The sequence below is a fragment of the Centropristis striata genome, chromosome 9 (assembly GCF_030273125.1).
Source record: "Centropristis striata isolate RG_2023a ecotype Rhode Island chromosome 9, C.striata_1.0, whole genome shotgun sequence".
Classification (NCBI taxonomy): domain Eukaryota; kingdom Metazoa; phylum Chordata; class Actinopteri; order Perciformes; family Serranidae; genus Centropristis; species Centropristis striata.
In genome coordinates, this window is record NC_081525.1 from 11,702,272 (window position 1) to 11,721,362 (window position 19,091).

At 38.7% G+C, this 19,091-nt stretch overlaps 1 protein-coding gene across 5 annotated transcripts in view; it reads left to right on the top strand.

Moving 5' to 3' along the window:
* The window catches only part of ect2 (epithelial cell transforming 2), a 49,502-nt gene extending 30,752 nt beyond the window's left edge, over positions 1 to 18,750 (top strand). For 2 of the 5 annotated variants that reach the window (XM_059341791.1, XM_059341792.1), the window contains 7 exons: positions 511 to 630; positions 4,148 to 4,286; positions 5,018 to 5,172; positions 7,559 to 7,666; positions 11,179 to 11,313; positions 12,887 to 13,429; positions 17,946 to 18,748. In XM_059341791.1, coding sequence (XP_059197774.1) covers positions 511 to 630; positions 4,148 to 4,286; positions 5,018 to 5,172; positions 7,559 to 7,666; positions 11,179 to 11,313; positions 12,887 to 13,417 — 1,188 coding nt within the window. In that variant the 3' untranslated portion in view covers positions 13,418 to 13,429; positions 17,946 to 18,748. Of the gene's footprint in view, positions 1 to 510; positions 631 to 4,147; positions 4,287 to 5,017; positions 5,173 to 7,558; positions 7,667 to 11,178; positions 11,314 to 12,886; positions 13,430 to 17,945 lie in introns of all 5 variants that reach the window. The other 3 variants (XM_059341795.1, XM_059341793.1, XM_059341794.1) reach the window with 3 other exon arrangements.
* The last annotated feature ends 341 nt before the right edge of the window (positions 18,751 to 19,091 follow it).

Here is a 19,091-nt window from a genome sequence, read left to right on the forward strand (position 1 = left end):
TTAGGTAGTTAAATGAGCCCTGTCTTTACAAAATTAAAACACTGCTTACATAAATGCATCAATACAAATAATATAATAATATATTTAGAACATATAAAACAATTTGAGTGGGTCCATTCTGCATTATCTTAAAACCTGTTTTTATTCCTTGGCTTTCAACCAGGCATGAGACTCTGCTCTTATGTTAGTGTTTTATGGTTTGTTTTTATTAATTGTTTTTTAAATTGTTTATTATTTTATTGTTCTTGTTTGCTTGTTTATGTGCAGCACTTTGTTGCGGCTGTTGTTGTTTTTAAAGTGCTTTACAAATAAAGTTGAATTGACAATTAGATGTGACTAGGGTGGCTCGTGAAAAAAACCTTAGGTTCAGACTGAGTTAGTTCTTATCTTGTGGTTATCACACTGCTTTTGATGTGGCTGGGTGGTTAGAGGATGTAGCTGGTGATATTCTGTAGGTTCGCTACCTCTCTTTCTCTCGTTTTACCTTCATGTACTTTATCTTCTCTCCAGGCCAACTTGCTGTCCTCCCATCGCAGTCTGGTTTACCGAGTAGAAACCATCGCTCTGGGAGACCAGCCTTGTGACCGCGGAGAACATGTCACACTGTTCCTCTTCAATGACTGCCTTGAGGTGAGGCACAATGATACATAATTAATTAATCTATCTCTAATTACTAATAACCTACAATATGCATGTCTGTTTTTCAGGTTAAGTTCTGTTTGAACCATTCTTGAAGTGGCACTTTAGATATGTGAAACACTAACAATTTCAATGAACAGAATGATTTTAAGGCTCTTGCTGGAAACCATGGCAACTGCCATTTCTAGACTAACAACACAAACCACATAAAATCCTTTCTTATATATATAAGTGCTTTATAAACAATAAAAAAACACACTCCAAACCACTCCACTTCAGACGTAATGCCTACTACTTGTGCAGATTTATGAAAATAATCATACCTACACAGACAGGAAATGAGTTGTGATTGCTCACAATAACATATGTAAGACGCACTGCTTTGAGCTTATGTATGTGGTCCTGAATGAGTCGTTTCTGCAGTCTGTTCACTGCAAGTCAAGTTGCCGAAAACACACACTGATGGTACCAGTGTCCCAAGGCAACTTGGACAGCCTGGGGAACCATTTGTCTTTTGCTTTCCACCAGTTAACAGGCTTTACACCCAGAAGAAAAGGGTTGTTGCAGAGGAAGTCTTTTCAAATGCATCCAGTAGTGCTGCAACAGAGGAAAAGTAGTACTGGCCTCTGAGGGAGGGCTGGTTTAGCTGGATCGACTCCAGTCTGCAGCTCCTCTGTGTGGAGTTTGCATGTTCTCCCTGTGTCAGTGTGGGTTCTCACAGGGTACTCCGGCTTCCTCCCACCTCCAAAAACATGCATTTAGGTTTAATTGGTTCAATTGTAGAACCTCTGCTCTGAAATTCCCCCGTAGGTGTGAAAGAGTGTGATTGTCTGTCCTGCAATAGATGGATAATGAATGAATAAATGAATGGCCTCAGAAGAGAATGCATGGCTGTAGCTGCACTTTCCTCTGCATCCATCAGTATTCCTCAGCATTATCTCTGCTGGTTGTAATGGCAGTCAGTATTTTTAACGTTGGCCGCATCACCACATGGCTCTGATACTGACAGGTCAAGCAGTATTGGCCTTTAGTCTATTGTCTAGATCAGGGATGGGCAACTTAAATGCTGGAGGGGGCCACGATTTTTCATCGACACTACCACAGGGCCACATATAGGACCATGCACTTAACCAGATATGATGAAACTGCAATTTTAAATATGTTTACAGTGCAGTAACTTAACATATTTCATGCTCAAATGCATGTATAACAGTATAAATAGGAATACAAAAGGTTTGAAGCAAATAAAAAATAACCACTTACTGAGATTTCTTTTGTTTTCAGTGCAAGAACAGCAGATCAACATTAATGGAAGAAGTAATTTTGTGCACTTTTACACTGCACTTTTAGGATTTCATGCTCAAATCCATGTAGTTGTACTGAGGGCCCCTTCAAGTGAGGGTGCGGGCCAAGTGTGGCCCCCAGTTGCCCATCCCTGGTCTAGAGTAAGAAATCCATGGTGTTTGAGGCAAGGGTCTAACACTGACACAGTCATTGCTGGCAATGGCAACTAGTATGTGTGCACATGCGTTACCTTACATTAAACGAAGAACTGGTTTCAAACAAATTGAGAGGACAGAGCATACCAACATGTTTATTCAAAAATTCCATTGAAACAAAAGGAATTCTACAGAATGACTAGAGTAAAATGAAACATGCAGTTAATGCAGGTCACCATGATTCATTCAGCCAGCTAGGCCTGGACTTTGAGCTTGAACTCGGCATTCATTGACTGCTTCTTTTTCTAGAAGACGGGATAGGATCTGACTTAAAGTGATTGGGTATGTCCTGAAGATTGAGATTGACAAAATGGTAGTGGCTCACCTGAGTATCCCCAAGATTGGAGCTGTAGCCTCCTGCAACTTGAAGCTGACTGTATTCATCTTTCAGTTGGGGCATCTTATTTCACTGTACAACCAAACTACAGCAGTAACTGCCCAGCGCCAGACCACATTGCATCTTGTTTTGTAGGACTGTATTAGCTGGTACTTTCTTTGTGGCTTCTCATTCTAAAATGCTGTGGTAGCAGCACGATTGAAGTGTCTACTAGACTGTTGACTTCAGGTGCTGACTTTTCTGGTGGTACAAAACTGATGATGTAATGGTTTGTGTATTTTAAGAAGGTGTCACAATATTTTTGGTTGAGTGTTGAGCTGGCTTGCAGTGTAAAAACACAGAAGGGCTTTGAGTGGTCACCAAAACTAGAAACGTGCATTTACTATAACCATGTATGAGGAGTGCACCGATTGCAATTTTCTGGCCGATCACCAATTTTTAAAAGCCTGACCTGCCGATTCCAATTTTGGCAGATACCGATTTTTTTTATAACTCAGCATACACCTTCAATGTTTGTATCTTATTTTATTGAAAAACAATAACACAGCAGTATTTTTCTTTAACTTTTTTAAGGAAATCACAATTGCTAATCACGAATTAAAACATGTCTCTTTATTCGGACTCTTACCCTCTTCGCTCAAACTGCCAAAATAAGAATGACCTATGATGTTATGTCCCATCTTATCCTCTACCCCATCTCTCTCTTCCCCCCTTCCTCCCCCTCCTCCTCGTTCTCTTTGCTCTCTCTCAGCATCTAATTAATGTGGCATTAATGAGTTGCATCGTTTACCTCTATGAAGGCCTCATTGATTTATTGCCAAGTAACCGATAGCAGCTTTACCCACACAATGCAAAATGCAACACTCAATTCTAAATCGCAAAGACACACACACACACACACACACACACACACACACACACACATTCTTGTACTTCTATCTTTGCGAGGGCCCTTGTAATAGTGAATTCCCTAGCAAGGTGAAAATAGTTTTTAAATGCTTTAGTTTTAGTTTAGTTTTTATTAGTTTAGTTTTTTTGTAATGGGATATTTGTTGGGTGGGATATTAAAAGAGGTCACAGTAAATTTTGCCTTTATTTCCTTTGTCTTATCCATCTTAATTATGTATGAAAAAAGTTTACAAAGACAAAATCGAAAGACATTTTCACTATAATTTTAGTACGTTTTGTAACCACACAATACAGCTTCAGTTAATTAAGGTGGTTTTTTTTAACTCTCATTTTTATTTTGATTAGAGTTAACGAAAATGTTTTTTCAATTCTAGTTTTCGTTATTTTGTTTTGTTTTCGTTAGCTATAATAACCTTGTTCCCTAGCCCCTTACCCTAACCCTTAACCTAACCTTCACCATCACAACTAAATACCCAACCCTAACCATAATACATGGTTACCTTTACATAAACCTAATTGTAACCTTATCCCTAAAACAAAGTCTGATATCTCAAAAAAGCCTTTAAAGAAGTGAGGACCGGCCGAAATGTCCTCACTTTGCAAAAATGTCCTCACTTTGTTGGTTAAAAACGTGTTCCAGTCCTCACAATGTAGGAAGTACAAGAACGCACGCACGCACGCACAAATTGCCTGTCTACGCATTTACCTCCAAAGTTGCTGTCTCACTTTGTGCATGTGTTTGGGTGCATGTTTGTCTCTGCAGATTGCGAGGAAGCGACACAAGGTGATCAATACATTCAAGAGTCCGCTGGGACAGACGAGACCACCGCCCCCGCTCAAACACATTGCACTGATGCCACTGTCCCAGATCAGACGAGTGCTGGACCTGCAGGACACAGAGGGTAACACCACAACAACATGCACACGCACACAGTACTGCCGAAGTCACTAAATATCACTTCATCTGCATTTGAGGACGTTTTATGTCTCTCCATTTGCACTTAATTGTAAAACTCAAAATTGGTTTAACAGCCTTTTAGAGTCAATAATACAGCATATTTGTTTGAAAACAGTTGATTGCAGAAGCTATTTCCCAGTAAGTAATAATTTTATCCCAAGGTGTATTTTGAATAATGATGCTATTGAAGATATAATGTCACTTTTGGACATTTTTAAATTTTACCAATGTGATTTAGTAGATGAGTCAATGATGAAAGTAATGAAAATAATGACAGGTAGGATCACAAATAATTTAAATCTAAAATCAATGCTTAGGTGCACGTATGGTATTGAGACAGATTCCTGTCCATACTGACCATTAAAACATCTCTTCTTCATACAGTTTCTATGTAAATGGTGGGGGTCCAAATCTACAGTCCACCTTCCTTCAAAAATATGATTTAAAGTTTATCTGAAGCTTATGTGATGCTTCATCATATTGCATGTCTGTCGTACTAAAAATAATTTGTAGAATAATTTGATTTGTCTTACTCTGCTCTCGATAATTTGCTGGTCCTTTGTACAAAACTGTACAAAATCACTCCTTCGTTGACGATTCACTGTTCATTATTTCTTATTTCTTTCACTCCATCACTGTCTGTTGTTCTCTCGCTATTTCACTTCCTCCCTTCAGAGTGTGTGAATGCATTCGCCTTGGTGGTTCGCCCTCCAACTGAACAGGAGAACTTGTTGTTTAGCTTCCAACTGGCTGCAGAGGAAACGGTTAAAAGCGCCTGGCTGCGAACACTCTGCCGCCATGTTGCCAACACCATCTGCAGGGCTGATGCGGTGAGAAGCCTTGCACACACACACACACACACACACACACACACACACACACACACACAAACACACTCAAGAAAGAAAGTAGATAGTATGACAGATCGGCAGGCAGAGAAGAAGGCTGTGATGGCTCTCACATCTGTAAAAGCAGTTTAAACCGTAAAAAGCCTTTTTCTCTTCGTAAACCAACAGGTCCAGTCTTCACACCGAACACGTATGTTCTGGAATTTCAGACTTTTCCGTTTGATCCAAAACACAGTTAAACATGTGAAATCTAGCCTGAATGCCAACTAAATTGAGAAAAGGAGAGGGAGACAATCAAAGGCAATAAAAATACATTTCGTCCAATGATTTGACCATTTCATGAAGTAAGGCACATTTACAAGTTCAACTGTTGAAATGTTATTTATGTCGGTCAATGTAAATGTTAGTAAATGTAATATTTTTATTACTATTATTTTGTATGGCCCAATATTAGGGGAAACTATATTTTGATACTTTACAGTTTTCAGTTTTAGAATGACCAACAAAACTAACTTTTCTTCGATTATAATTCAAGTAGTCGAGAGAAAACTAGACTTCTGTATATCATCTTGGCTCTAGGCCAGAGCCATTGTTGGCTAAAAATAGAGAAAAAATCTTGGAAAAGAGCCACATTTAGAAACATTTTTTTTAGCCTCATAATGAACATAAAACAGCCTTAATTGAAGTCTAAATTAGCCTTCCAATATTACTAATTGGTCACAATGAGCAATTATTAATATGGTTTTGTCAGAATGCAGTGAGGACCCAGGTGCAAATAAGAGGCTAGTCTACTGAGAAATATCTCGGGAAAGCTAGCCTGGTGAGGGAAACTCAAAACTAGACTTGAAGTTGGCTCATTTTAGAGGTTAAGGTGCCGGGCTTTTTCATAAAGCTATGACGCACATTTTAGTTGACTAAAATCTTAAAAAAAAAAAAAAAAAAGTTTTACTGCTGTTTATAAACATTTTTAAACATTTTTACAATTGAAAAATTCAAATTGATTTGGGCCTACACCAATGATAAATTAAAGAAATTACTTGTTTATTATTTCCTGTTATTATTGTTGTTGTTGTTGTTATTGTTATTAATTATAATAACTTATTGTTATTATTTCGTATATTTTTTTGGTCACAGTCACAGGGAGCCATTGTAGATGGCCTGAAGAGCAACATGTGGCTCCAAAGCCTCAGGTTGCCTACCCCTGCTCTAGGCTTTAGAAAATGTTTTTTAAAAAGTTGATATTTATGTAGCTAGGTAGAGCCTTGAATCACAGTATGTCATATCAAAGAAAACCGGATGGTTATTCTCATAAAATTGCTGCTATGTAATGACCTTGAGGTCACAATCATGACTGATTTGAAATGAATGACTACTGGAATGAAGGAATTTTTTTTTATTTTTTTTATTCTTCCTTTTCCAGAAAACTGTCTGCCTCAGCTTTATGGTCAGATGCAATTTTTTCAAATGTGATATCACATTTCAACTACCTGTGTGACAAAATGTATATTGATACATTTTCAAGTAGCTGTATTTTATTTTGATACATTTGATCAGCAAATATTGGTAATTTATCACAAGATACCTTGTGATGTACTTGTGACCATTTCTATCTGACAGCAGGGCAACCAATTTGGGATTTTTTCCCCTAAACTTTAAAAATACCATAGTGTGTTAATGGTAATAAAGGAACATGTGACTTAGTGCAACAGTTAAACTCTCTGATGTATTTTTAAGGAGGAATACAGGTTACACAGGCAATACTGTTAGTTATACAAATTCTGAGACACTTCCATGTGATTTTTTATCATTAAAGGAAGTATAGAATATCGCCAAATTTGTCCTTCGTTGGTTAGGGGAAATGAATGAAAGCCAACTTGACCTTAATGATTACAAGATACGATAAAATAAGATGGAACTATATTAATCCAGAAAAATTCTGGTTCCAGATTGCTCCAAAGTTACAAAACAATTACAAAAACAAAAAAAATATGAGTCTACTGGAAGCTATGGAGGTGAGGCGGTGTGCTGTATTAAGCAGGAGTGAGCAGCAGGGGGCGATATTGGCCTCTGGTCCCCCTGCTACCTCTCAGCTGCATTCCTAATGCTGTTTTCACTGGGTCAGCGCTACAGTGTGAATACCAATGAGATAGAGCCCTGCTTGTTAAGAAGCCCACTGCAGGGTGAGGGGGAGAGAGAAATAAGAACTCTGTATGTCTGTCTGGAAATCCTGCTACACATCCTCCCTTGCAACTATTTTGACAGCGAAGCATAATGTTTTATTGGCATTGATTGCATGAATTACACATAGGGTAATGATGTTAATTTGAGTTTTAGTCAATATTTTTTTCTCTCTCTCTCTGGTAACCAGGAGGACCTGATTCACTGTTCAGACCCAGACTCACTACAGGTCAGCACCAAGGATATGGACAGCACCCTGAGCAAAGCATCAAGGGCCATTAAGAAGACCTCTAAAAAGGTAAAAGCAGAGGAACCAGTTTCTCATGATTAACCTCCCCCAACTGCACTTGTTCTAGAGGTGGCTCATGAAAGCGTATTATAGATATGGCAAAAAAAAAAAAAAATATCACAATATCATTTTTCATATGATCCAATCTCGATTATTATCAAGATTTTTTATACTGTTTTTAAACTGCCAGTTTTAAAGCATCAGTACTGAAAGTAAATAGAGATTAGTTAAAAGTTGTATTAACAAAGAAATAAATAACAAAGCAAATTAAATAAGATGAACATAGAAAAATATAAAAACAATTTTTACTCAACAGTACAACTACTTTACAGTCCTGACTGTTTTTACAGGTATCCAAGACCCAAAATAAACTAATTGTTAAGAAAGCCCACGCTGTTAATGTTTGCTAAATTATTTATTGAACTAAATTCCATTCAGTAATAACTTGTTTCTCTGCAAGTTTTCATATGTCCCACGCTCTTGAATGCACCATAGACTTTCCGACGCTATTGAATGCACCATATCTGTGTGTGAATTGCCGTGCTGTGAATGGTCGACTCTGATTGGCTGTTTTCAAGCACATTTCCGACATGTTTGATCGAGTAAATATGCTCACAGCTGATCACCATAATCGATCACTGAAATCACTAACCGCGATCATATAATCGCCCAGGCCTAGTTCAGAGTAGGGCTTATTTGAATCACCTGTCGAGAAGCCCCCCTAGTTGACTCACATTCTGTCAATCACAGGAATTAAAGCGCTCTGTCACTAGGACGGATTTCGATCAAAATGTGATGTTAACTACAAAGGACAAAACCCAGAACTGGCTTTCTAGCATGTTATCGGACTCTTATTTGAACTGGGCAAAAAGGCTTTTAAATGTTCTGCCCTGTCTACCTCGAACGATGTGCAGAAAGACTTGACATTGACACATCTTGTAACTCTGGGGGGAATTCAAGTCAATTTTAAAAGACAGAGAAATAAGCTCACTTGGATCTTGTGATTGCTCTGTGTAATCATGTAATCCAACTCTTGTTTTTGTTGCAGCGTGACTGTATTTTATTTGTGTCTTGTGTGTTTGGCGTAATGATTTTCGCTTTTGTGCTGCCGTCTTGGCCAGGTCACGCTGGAAAAGAGGTTTTAAATCTCAATGAGTTTTTTTTACCTGGTTAAATAAAGGATATTGATTATTTGTGATTGCTTGGACCAGTAGATGCTGTGCTTTGATGGATATCAAAATGTATTAGGCTCTAAGAAGGATTAAAAGACAAGGTAACTGTAGGCTAAAAAAGTTAGAAAAGTTAGGCTCCTGCCCTTTCTTTAAAATAGAAAATAAGGCCGGACTAGGCCTGTCACAATAACACATTTTTTAGGATGATATATTTTCCCAGAAACTATCACGATAAATGATCCTTGATGTCGTGTTAGAGCTACTGATATAATAATATTAGAGCATAATAATTCAAAACATCCTTTTCAACAGCAATTTGTTTTTAAATCTCAAGAATATTAAACATTTTAATTGAATTGTGGAAAAGAAATATTGAAATATCCTAGATAAATAAAATATAAATATATAAATTACAATCAAAACAAATAAAATAGACTCTCAGACTCAGTTTACAAAAAAAATGCATAAATATTTTGAATTATATTACTTTATATTATAAATAACATTAACAGCTGGAATTGCTGCTTGGGAAATATGGGTTCTTTAGGGCAATTCATACTGCCTGTCAAACATTTGCAGCATTACTTTAAACACAAAACAAAAAAAAAGAAGCAAAACAAAAAGTCTGCGTTAAAAACCAAAACATGTCCACTTTTAGCCTCCCACAGAGAGCAGGCTGATTGACAGGAGAGGGAAAAAAGCAGCGCAACTGGTGAAAATGTTGATGGCTTATATAAACAAGCATGCATTTAAATGACAATATAAATCAAATCCAGAAATTCTGTGTCCATTTTATATATCAAACGACAAGTCGATATAGTAATTATCGTGACAGGCCTTGGCAGGACAATATCTACATGCTCTCCGCTTTTGTCTTTTAATATGTATATGACTCTCTTTTTTTTCTCTCCCTACAGTCTAATCATTGCATTTTTATTAGTTGTGCATTCGTACAGTTACACAGAATGACTGAATGTGAGGTTATAAAGTTTTTACATACTGATTCTTTTCTCATAATTACCTACTCGGACTACAAAACTAACAATGATGGAAATTTACTGATGGAAATGGAGGGCAGTGCACAACTTATTTCCGCTCACTGCTCCGATGCTCTCAACTCCAGTACTGAATGCAGTGAAGTCAGCTCAACTAGTTAAATCGGGCACTGGTACAGCCTCCTCTGCCGCCGCCCAGGGTGATTGACTTTCGAGCAGACAGAGCTGTCAGCAAACACACAGGAGAGGAGAGGTGCACAGGCCTGAAGTGCACACTCTAAATCCACCTGAATCTCCTCATTCAGGTGCAGCCCTAGTTCAGACTGACAAACTTTCTTAGTTGTAGTTCTGTGCAGGATTGAAACAATGGACTGAGAATGAAATCTGCCTTTTTTTGGCTGACCTTTCCTACCTATCCAGATAGGGCAGCTTAGGGACTTAAATGTTTAACTGAACATAAGCACAATGTCGCCTGAAAGAAGCAGATATTGGACATTGTTGAACAGTGTTTGGAAAAATGTATTTATCTGATTTTAAAGCAACTTAAGAAAACATTTGAGAGAACAACTGTGAGCAGTGAAGGTTAAGAGATTTAAGACACTCTATAGGCAGGGTTCGTACGGGTGCTTGAAATCCTTGAAAATGTTGAATTTCAAGGTTTGAATAGTGCTTGGATTTTGGATTAAGTGCTTGTAAATGCTTGAAATTCTTACTGTATTTCTCTTGCAATCTGATTATAGATAACCACATTTTCAATGGGAAAAAAACTAAAAATAGCCTATCTGAAATGAAAGCCGCTCCGCCTGCATCTTCTTGTTTCTGAGATGTTTCTTGTTGCTCTACCCTGTATCTTCTTACTGAAGGGAGTTTTTCTAATTCCTAGTGGATGTGAGCCCCTAGATTCCCATACAAGTATGTTTTTGAGAATAGCAAACTACTTTTAGTTGTTAAAAGTGTAATACCATTGCAAAACATGCCATTTACAACCGTTGAAAGATACTGGAAAAGCTTGAAAATGGACCTTGAAAGTCCTTGAAAAGTGCTTGAATTTGACCACTGAAAAAGTGTACGAACCCTGTATAGGGTAAACTGTCTTTTCCAGGCATTCAACAATTTCTCTTTTTCTTGGTGTTACAAAGTTGTCTGCTTCTCCTGAATCACAGTATGGAAAGCACTGTAAGTGACGTGTTACTGTGTAAAGAGCAGCAGGTGGTGATGGGTAGAGCCACCAGCAAATAAAAAAGAGTGATGTAAAAACACTTGAAAGGAAGTGGCTGAAAATCCAATTGAATACAACATACAATGCTGAGACTGTGTGTGTGTGTGTGTGTGTCTGTTTGTGTGTGTTTGCTAGGTGACGAGGGCTTTTTCTTTCACAAAGACCCCAAAGCGTGTGATCCAGAGGGCGTTCATGGCCAACAGTACTCCAGATGAGAAAACCCAGAGGCTGAGTAGTGAACACCGTATCGGCAGCAGCTCCACAATGGCTGTAAGTCTTTCTGTAAATATACACTAAAGAAAACCTACAAAAAGGGACAAGCTGCTGTCTCATATCCAAGTTCTTTATGATAGAAACATTAATATTGTGTTTATATATGAAGTACTACCTTCTGTAATGAAGATACGTTTTAAAATGTGTCCGTTTTGTCTCTTTTATATCCACATCATAACAATTTCTACTGGGTGGCTGTTGGATGTCTCTCTGTCCATCTGTTCTTCATTCCTTTTCTGTCGTCTCCATCTCTTTGTTCCTTTTGCTGAGAACTGGCCATTGATCTCTTCATCAATCCAGGATGGAGCCACTTTCAGTTGGTGTCAGCGGTTTTGATCAGCGTGATTAAAAAGCAGTAGAAGGGCTCCGAAAATGGTTCAGACCGAGCTTGTGCTGAACCCAAAGCTGTCTAGGTTCAAACAGCATTGTTTTCACCAAAGACCTGCAATGTGGCCTTGTAGTGGTGCTCAATGAGGTGTTTGTGTGTCTGCTTCGCTAACAATGTCTAGTTGCATTGTTACATTCACTGTACTTTTGATTAACACTTATTACAGATAAGTGTAGATGAATGGATGGACACTGCTGTTGCTCCTCTGCTTCCATCATCAAATACTCTTTTGCAACACAATCTGATATCAAAACTGTTTAACTAAATGGACTTAGATGAATCTGCTCTGAGGCTTTTTTTTATTCCATCTATTGCAAATGTTACATTTTCTGTTATTTTTAAGATGAAAAAAGGCACATGGCTAATGCAGGATGAGTATGCTACAGTGGAGACAGAGGCTGCTTCTGTGCTGCACACATGCCCCCTATTGGTTGTTGACGTACACTGCAGCTATTCCCAGATAAGTAATTTTAACCGTCTTCACTGCGGCCCTGGTGCATCAATTGAAACAAGAAACGTGTAACATTAGGCGCGTTTCCATTAGGAACTTTCCCTCTAGTGAGCTGATATGGGTGTGGCTTGGGAGAGAGGATCCACCCAACTTCACGATGGCGGCTCAGAAAGTACCTGTACTTTTCTGAGCAGCTACTAACTAGTCGACACTGATTAGATACAGTTGAGGCGGCGACTTAGCACATACGTGAGTCATTTGCAGACTGGAAGATGAGCGGTTAACATGTCCTGCTCTGACTGCAGCTGGGAGAGAGTGCTGCAGAAGGACTGGGCCGCTTGTGAGTGCTTTAGGACGGTGCTACTCGTTATGAAGAGTCTCCAAAAGTCTCCAATAAAACGAGAAAATGTCACTAGATTTGTAGCTAGTCGCTTTATTGAAAAATAGTCTCTAGAGGCGTCTGAATAGTCGCTTAGATGGCAACACTGCTTTCCGTGTCGGTCTGTTTTCACATTGGGAAGCCTAACTTTTTTGTCTCACTTCATGTAAGATTCTTTCTCTCTGTCCCTTGCCTTATATCCTGTGTTTCTGTCTCTTGTATTACCTTCTGAGGATATCCTCTCTTTGAAATGTGTTTCAGCATGTCTATTCTCTGCCTGTCTCATGTTGTTTTTTTGCATGATAAGTAAATCCCTGCTCCATATGTCTCTCCCCTCTGTTATGTACTCTAGATGTATCGCTCTGCCTCCACGTTCAGTTTGAGTGATTCTGCCAAGAGCAGTGTCATGGTGCAGCGCTCTAACTCTCTGGACCATCCTCCTGTCAGAGCCAGGGTCCCTGTCTGTATACGTGCCCCCTGCAGCCCAGCCCCAGCCCCAAAACTTGCCCATAGTCCTGGTCCTAAACCTGCCTCTGAGTCCAACCAAAGCCTTTGCCCCGATAATCGCCCTAGCACCCGGACGTCTATCCTTCATGCTCCTTTATCGTCCCAACCAGCACAAGCTCACCCAGGTCCCACCTCTTCAACCTCCATTGTCATTCCAGCTGTCCTAAACTCCACTCAGCCAAACTCCAAAAACCCCAATCCAAAATTAAGCCAGCGTGTGTCCAGACACCTACCTTCTGTAGAGCTCCAGCCAAGGTTCCCTCAGCCTGTTATTATCAAAGGCGGGACCGTTTCTGAGTCATGCAGGTATCCCCGATCCCCCTTGGACCCACGCAAGGCTGCCCTGACCAGTCCTCGCAGGGAGACTCTGCTTTAAACCATCGCTAATGTGAGCAAACTACTTATTGTGGTGTCCTTTTCACACGGGGGGCACCATTCTCATTTTGTAATTTCAAATTAATCCTTACTACCTGTTGCCCTTTTAACATCCAAATGTCACAGGTCCAGGTTCTAGTCCCAAATCAACTCCTTAGAAGCTAAAAACCCTATGAGAAAGATGGATTAGATTAATAAGGGTCTGCTCTACAGCTGGACTCTGTGATGATTAGATAAGTGGACGCAATGCTTTCTCCACTTGAGATTGGCACATAGGTGCACAGGGCAGAGATTTTAAGGGTTGATTTGGAATAGCTCTGCTCCCATGAATCACCTGGGTTACTAACTGTTGGTGGTGGCTGGGGATTTTCACTGGGTGGTTGCTATTAATTGTTGGTGGCTGTGTTTAATACAAAAATGGCATAGTGGAACTAATTTGGTGAAGAGCTGGGACTTTGAAAAGCGCTAAATAAATCCTGGCAATGATTATTATTATTATGGCATTTGCTTTCCCTCAGGGGAAAAGGCTCCTCCATCACATATTAATTTTTTTTATTTTCCTGTCTGGTATACATTACTGTTTAGTTTCCATAAACATTATAAAGGTTGTTTTGATTAGTAATCATTAAAATGAACAGGTGTTAGTTAAAGGTCCTAGTTTGAATCCAAGCCGTTTCTTTAGAAAGTACTTGAAAGACTCTTGTAAGTGCCTGTTGAAGAAAACATCCTAATGTTAAAGCATGCCTGAATTTGGAGGCTTTTCTTTTTCTGTTTTGGTTATTTTTACACAGAAATGGCTAATTAGAATTCAAATGTTAACATATCCACGGGAGCCAGACTGTAATTCATCTGAGCTGTACCTTGTGGCTGCAGGACATGTGTTGTCTGTCCTATATTTTAACCACTTGTGATTTGTCAATGGATAAATTGCCCCCTAACTTTTTTATGGCCCCTTTTGGTCTGGTAAAGAACCACTTTTGAAAATTTTCATTTTACATATTACAAGTATATAGGTCCATTTATGCTTATAAAAACTACATTTAAGTTACATTTTCTGTATGTAAATCACATATCTGGGCAAGTAAAAGTATTTGACATCTTTTTAAAGGTTAAAAGTAATATTAACAGCATTAAAAGAGAATTGTACATATTTTATGAAAAGCAGACCGCATTCACAAAGAGATTTAAATTAAACTTAAGATAAACTGTTGCTGTTTGCGATGACTCTTTAAAAATCTCATAATGAATATGGACAGTAGATTTTTGCCATTGGCCTTCTGCTTTTCGCCACCCTGAGTATCAATAAGATTTGTTACTTTAAGAGCTAAGGTTATCCACCATATCATCAACACATTTTGAACAGTGCAGAAGTGGAGGAGAAAGCCTGAATGAAATAGAGAATTCTTGTACAGTGGCTTGGTGTAGATTGTCTCTGAGAGGCTGCTTTAAGAATCAATGGGAGCCAAGGACGTTTACAACTATGGGCTATTGGAAGAAAGTAAAAAAAATCTTACCAGTTTGCAGTTACATTATAGCACAAATGGATCTATCTTTGGAAACTGGCTGTGGTTACTTGCAAGCAGAATGATTTTGTGACTGTGTAGCCTGGTAACCTGCTGGGTAACCAAGCTGCGCTGTAACAAAAAATGAAGAATGACTAGCGATAAAAATCATCCTTTTTTTTTTTTATGCGTTCCTTAAATGACCTTCTGACGGTTTTTCATCTTCAGTTTGTTTGGAACTGTTATACTGGTGTAATGTGGTCACAGGTGTGTTTTTTAGAGCACTTTAATGGGCTTGGAACCCCATTTTTCTGATTATTCAAGGACTGTAACTATCCATTTTACAATTGCTGTATTATAACTAATGAAGGCACAGCGAAGCTTCGTGAAGCATTTGCTTTATTTTTTGACCCCACTAGATGGCGGTCTTGGTTTAAGAAAAATAGCTTCAGCAATGGTATTTGAGTGTGTTTCCAGCCCTTTGTTAAACAAAGAGCGCCATCTCTTGGGCTCTGTAAATAAAGCAAATGCTTCATGAAGCTTTGTTGTCCCAACACAAACGATACAGCACAGTATTGCGATATTTTGCGTGGTGATATTATATCGATTCATGGCCACGAAGTATCCATATTTTAGGAATATACTGGAGATACTGATATCATATGAAACTAGAAGATGTAAGGAATCTCTAATCCACCATGTGTCGGTATCACAGTCGTGTGGGGGAGTTATTGAAATAATGCTGCAAAGTTCGGCTTTTTTTATGTTTCATTCAAAAATAAATCAGAGCAGTGAAGCTTAAAGTTTTTTAAAGTTTGATAAAATGCTGCATTTGTTGTCGTCCATACATGTTTATCAGTTCAGTTCAGTTTGACTGAATACTTTGTTGGTCAGTCTGTGGGTTTGACTCTCATTGTGGAGAAATAAAAAGACTGAAGTGAGATGAATAGACTGAGAATTTTCTCTTATTTGACAAAACAATTCTTGATTTAATTTAAGTTAAACAGTTAAATCGCAATATATTGTATTGCAATACTCACCATATCGCAAAATGCTTAAAATCTCAATAATATCGTATCGTGACTCAAGTATCCAGATAAAATCGTATCGTGGGGCCTCTGCTGATTCACACCTCTAACAACTATGTAGTTGGCTGCTTTCCAACTGCAATTGTACGGGCTGTTGTTATGGGTTACAGATGCCACCAGGTGGTTGTTGGTGTACACAACAACTCCTGGCAAATGCAAATGAATCCTGCAGCTACTGTTACAGATTCTGCAGCACAATAAACGAAACAAGAGACTTCTGTGCCTCTCATCTCTCGTGGCATTTTCCACACAGCTTTGCTTCTACAGTTTGTTTACAGGAGGTGTGTGTGTCTGTGTGTGTCACAAGGCAGGTGGAAATCTATTGAAATGTCTTTTCATGAGCTCATTGCCAAAGGCAGAAAGGTGCTAGAAACAGCGTTTGACTTTGAGCACTCAGTTATTAAAATGAGGCTGGAGCACACAAACTGACCTTATTCTTCAGCTCGATAGCTCACATGACAACCTATCTTATTGCGTAGGCTTTTAAAAGTGCACATTTGTTTTAGGATGCAAGTATCAAACTGAGTTGAATGGCTGAGTTAACAAACATTCACACACTCATACTCATACTTTCTTGTTTCAAATAGTAATACCTTTTCCTCCAAAAACTGCTTAAATCATTGTAACTTACTCTCATTTTTTAGTTTTTTTTTTTGCATTCTGTTATTATTTCCTTGGACTCACAAAAGTAATTGCTGAGGTGTGGGAACACAAAACATTGCTACAACAAAGTCTGATGGGACAAACCAACACAGCAGTTAGACGGTCTGACAGGCTCAATCAGAACAGATTATCTTCTCCACTTTATTGGAGGTAAAAGCCAAAAACCAACATATCGGGCCATGGTTGCTGTGTACACACTGGTGCCATCACATTTAATTTAAGCCACCATTCAAAGACACAGCTGCAATGTACACACAACAAGTAAAAGTATGAAGTGGGAGGGATGTTTAGAATGGGATAACCATTTTACCATTTTCTCTTTCAAATTGGTTTGAGGAACCTGTAAACCATGTTTGTGACTGCTCATGTTTTAGCCTATGTAGGACTTTGTTGTAGTGCTATAATTGCTTTGATGTCTGGAATGACCAAAGACGTACGGTAGTGTTCAAAATAATAGCAGTCCAATGTGACCAACCAGACTAATCCAAGTTTTTAGTATATTTTTTATTGCTACATGGCAAACAAGGTACCAGTAGGTGCAGTAGATTCTCAGAAAACCAACAAGACCCAGCATTCGTGATATGAAATAGTTTTGAGTTTGTAAAGTCAACGGCAGACTGATTTTTGAACACACTTCTTTCAACTAATTGCCCAATTGCACAGCCTTAAGAGTGTGCATATCATGAAAGCTGGGTCTTGTTGGTTTTCTGAGAATACATATACTAAAAACTTGGATTAATCTGGTTAGTCACATTGGACTGCTATTATATTGAACACTGCTGTATGACTAAGAGTAGTGATGTGCCAATGAAGCCTCATGAAGCATTTTCTTTATTTTCTGAGCCCATTAGATGGCGCTCTATGTTCAACAAAGGACTGAAATCACAATAAGTTACTATTGCTTGAACCTTTTTCTTTAAACTATAGCCATCTAGTGAGCTCAGAAAATGAAGGAAATGCTTCATGAGGTTTCATTGGCACATCACTAACTAAGAGTAATGAAGGGACAACGAAGCTTCGTGAACCTTTTGTTTTATTTCTTGACCCCACTAGATGGCGGTCTTGGCTTTAAAATAAAGGTTCAAGCAATGGTAATTGAGTGTGTTTTCAGCCTTTTGTTGAACGAAGAGCGCCATCTAGTGGGCTCAGAAAATATAGCAAATGTTTCACAAAGCTTCAGTATCCCTTTAGTAACTAAGAGCAAAGTTTAAATAAAACCAGAGTGATGCTTTTAACAACACAACTGCATATTAAGTCCTCTGTTTTGTATTTTCAGGCACGCCATTCCCCCTCCATGGTTAATCTTCATTCCATGTTTGAGAGGAAGTACCACACATTCAGCCGTTCAACCACCCACCTTTACTGAGACGCCGCTGCTCGCAAGCACCAGCAGGACCCAAGTCGACCCAACTTTTCACCTCCTTTGCCTAGACTGCCGCTAATAGCAAGACCTGAACGGGCAGGTTGAAGTTGAAGCTACCTGTAAATTATGGCAAACTGGCATTTGTCCATACTCCTTACAGACATTTAGCTGCATTTAGAATTGAACCAGCTGCTGTTGATGCAGAAACTTGCACCAAGAAGGGTTAAAAAACCTTAAACCCATTGTTCACCAACCAGCTGAAACTGGTCTGTGTTGCAGAGAATACGCATCTGACAAGGCAGTTTGGTGCGCTTTTTTCCAACCATGGAATGCTAACACAATGCTAATTAAGACTGTCACTAACTGGGAAGGTACTGCGCCATGCAAAGGGGCAACAGGTGTGCAAGAAACCACTGTGATGTAAAGTTTGCCTTACCGTTAAAAAATGAAGGATGCTCTGGTTGTTGTCTGCAGTTATTGGACTACCTAGACACGATTGAGTTTTGTTAATGTACTTTACTAGACACCTTTGTGTTTATACGCTTTCCTCGTGGTTGTTGTTGTATGAAGTGTTCAGTGAAGTGTTGGCACTAACTTTATTATTAAACATGTCTGTCCTTTTGGTTTAAATGGGTACTTTTAGTCCCTAATGATGTCCCAAGAAGCCTCATGAAGCATTTCTTTATTCTCTGAGCCCACTAGATGGTTCTCTATGTTCAACAAAGGACTGAAAGCACAATTACTTACTTTTGCTTGAGCGTTTTTCTTTAAACCAAGAGCACCATCTAGTGGGCTCAGAAAATAAAGAAAATGCTTCATGAGGCTTCATTGGCACATCACTAGTAGTTCCCAAATGTCCCTGAATACTAGTTTTATTTCACTGGGCTTTGGGAAAGTAAAATAACATTTAAATATAGATATTTAGGTATTTCTATATAACAAAAGCAGGTTTGTTAAGCTCTTTGTGTGTTTTATGTACTCCTTAAAGTTTATAGGTTGACCTCTCTCGCCCTTAACTGTGAGAGACCTTTTATATTAACTGACATTTAATGTTTTATT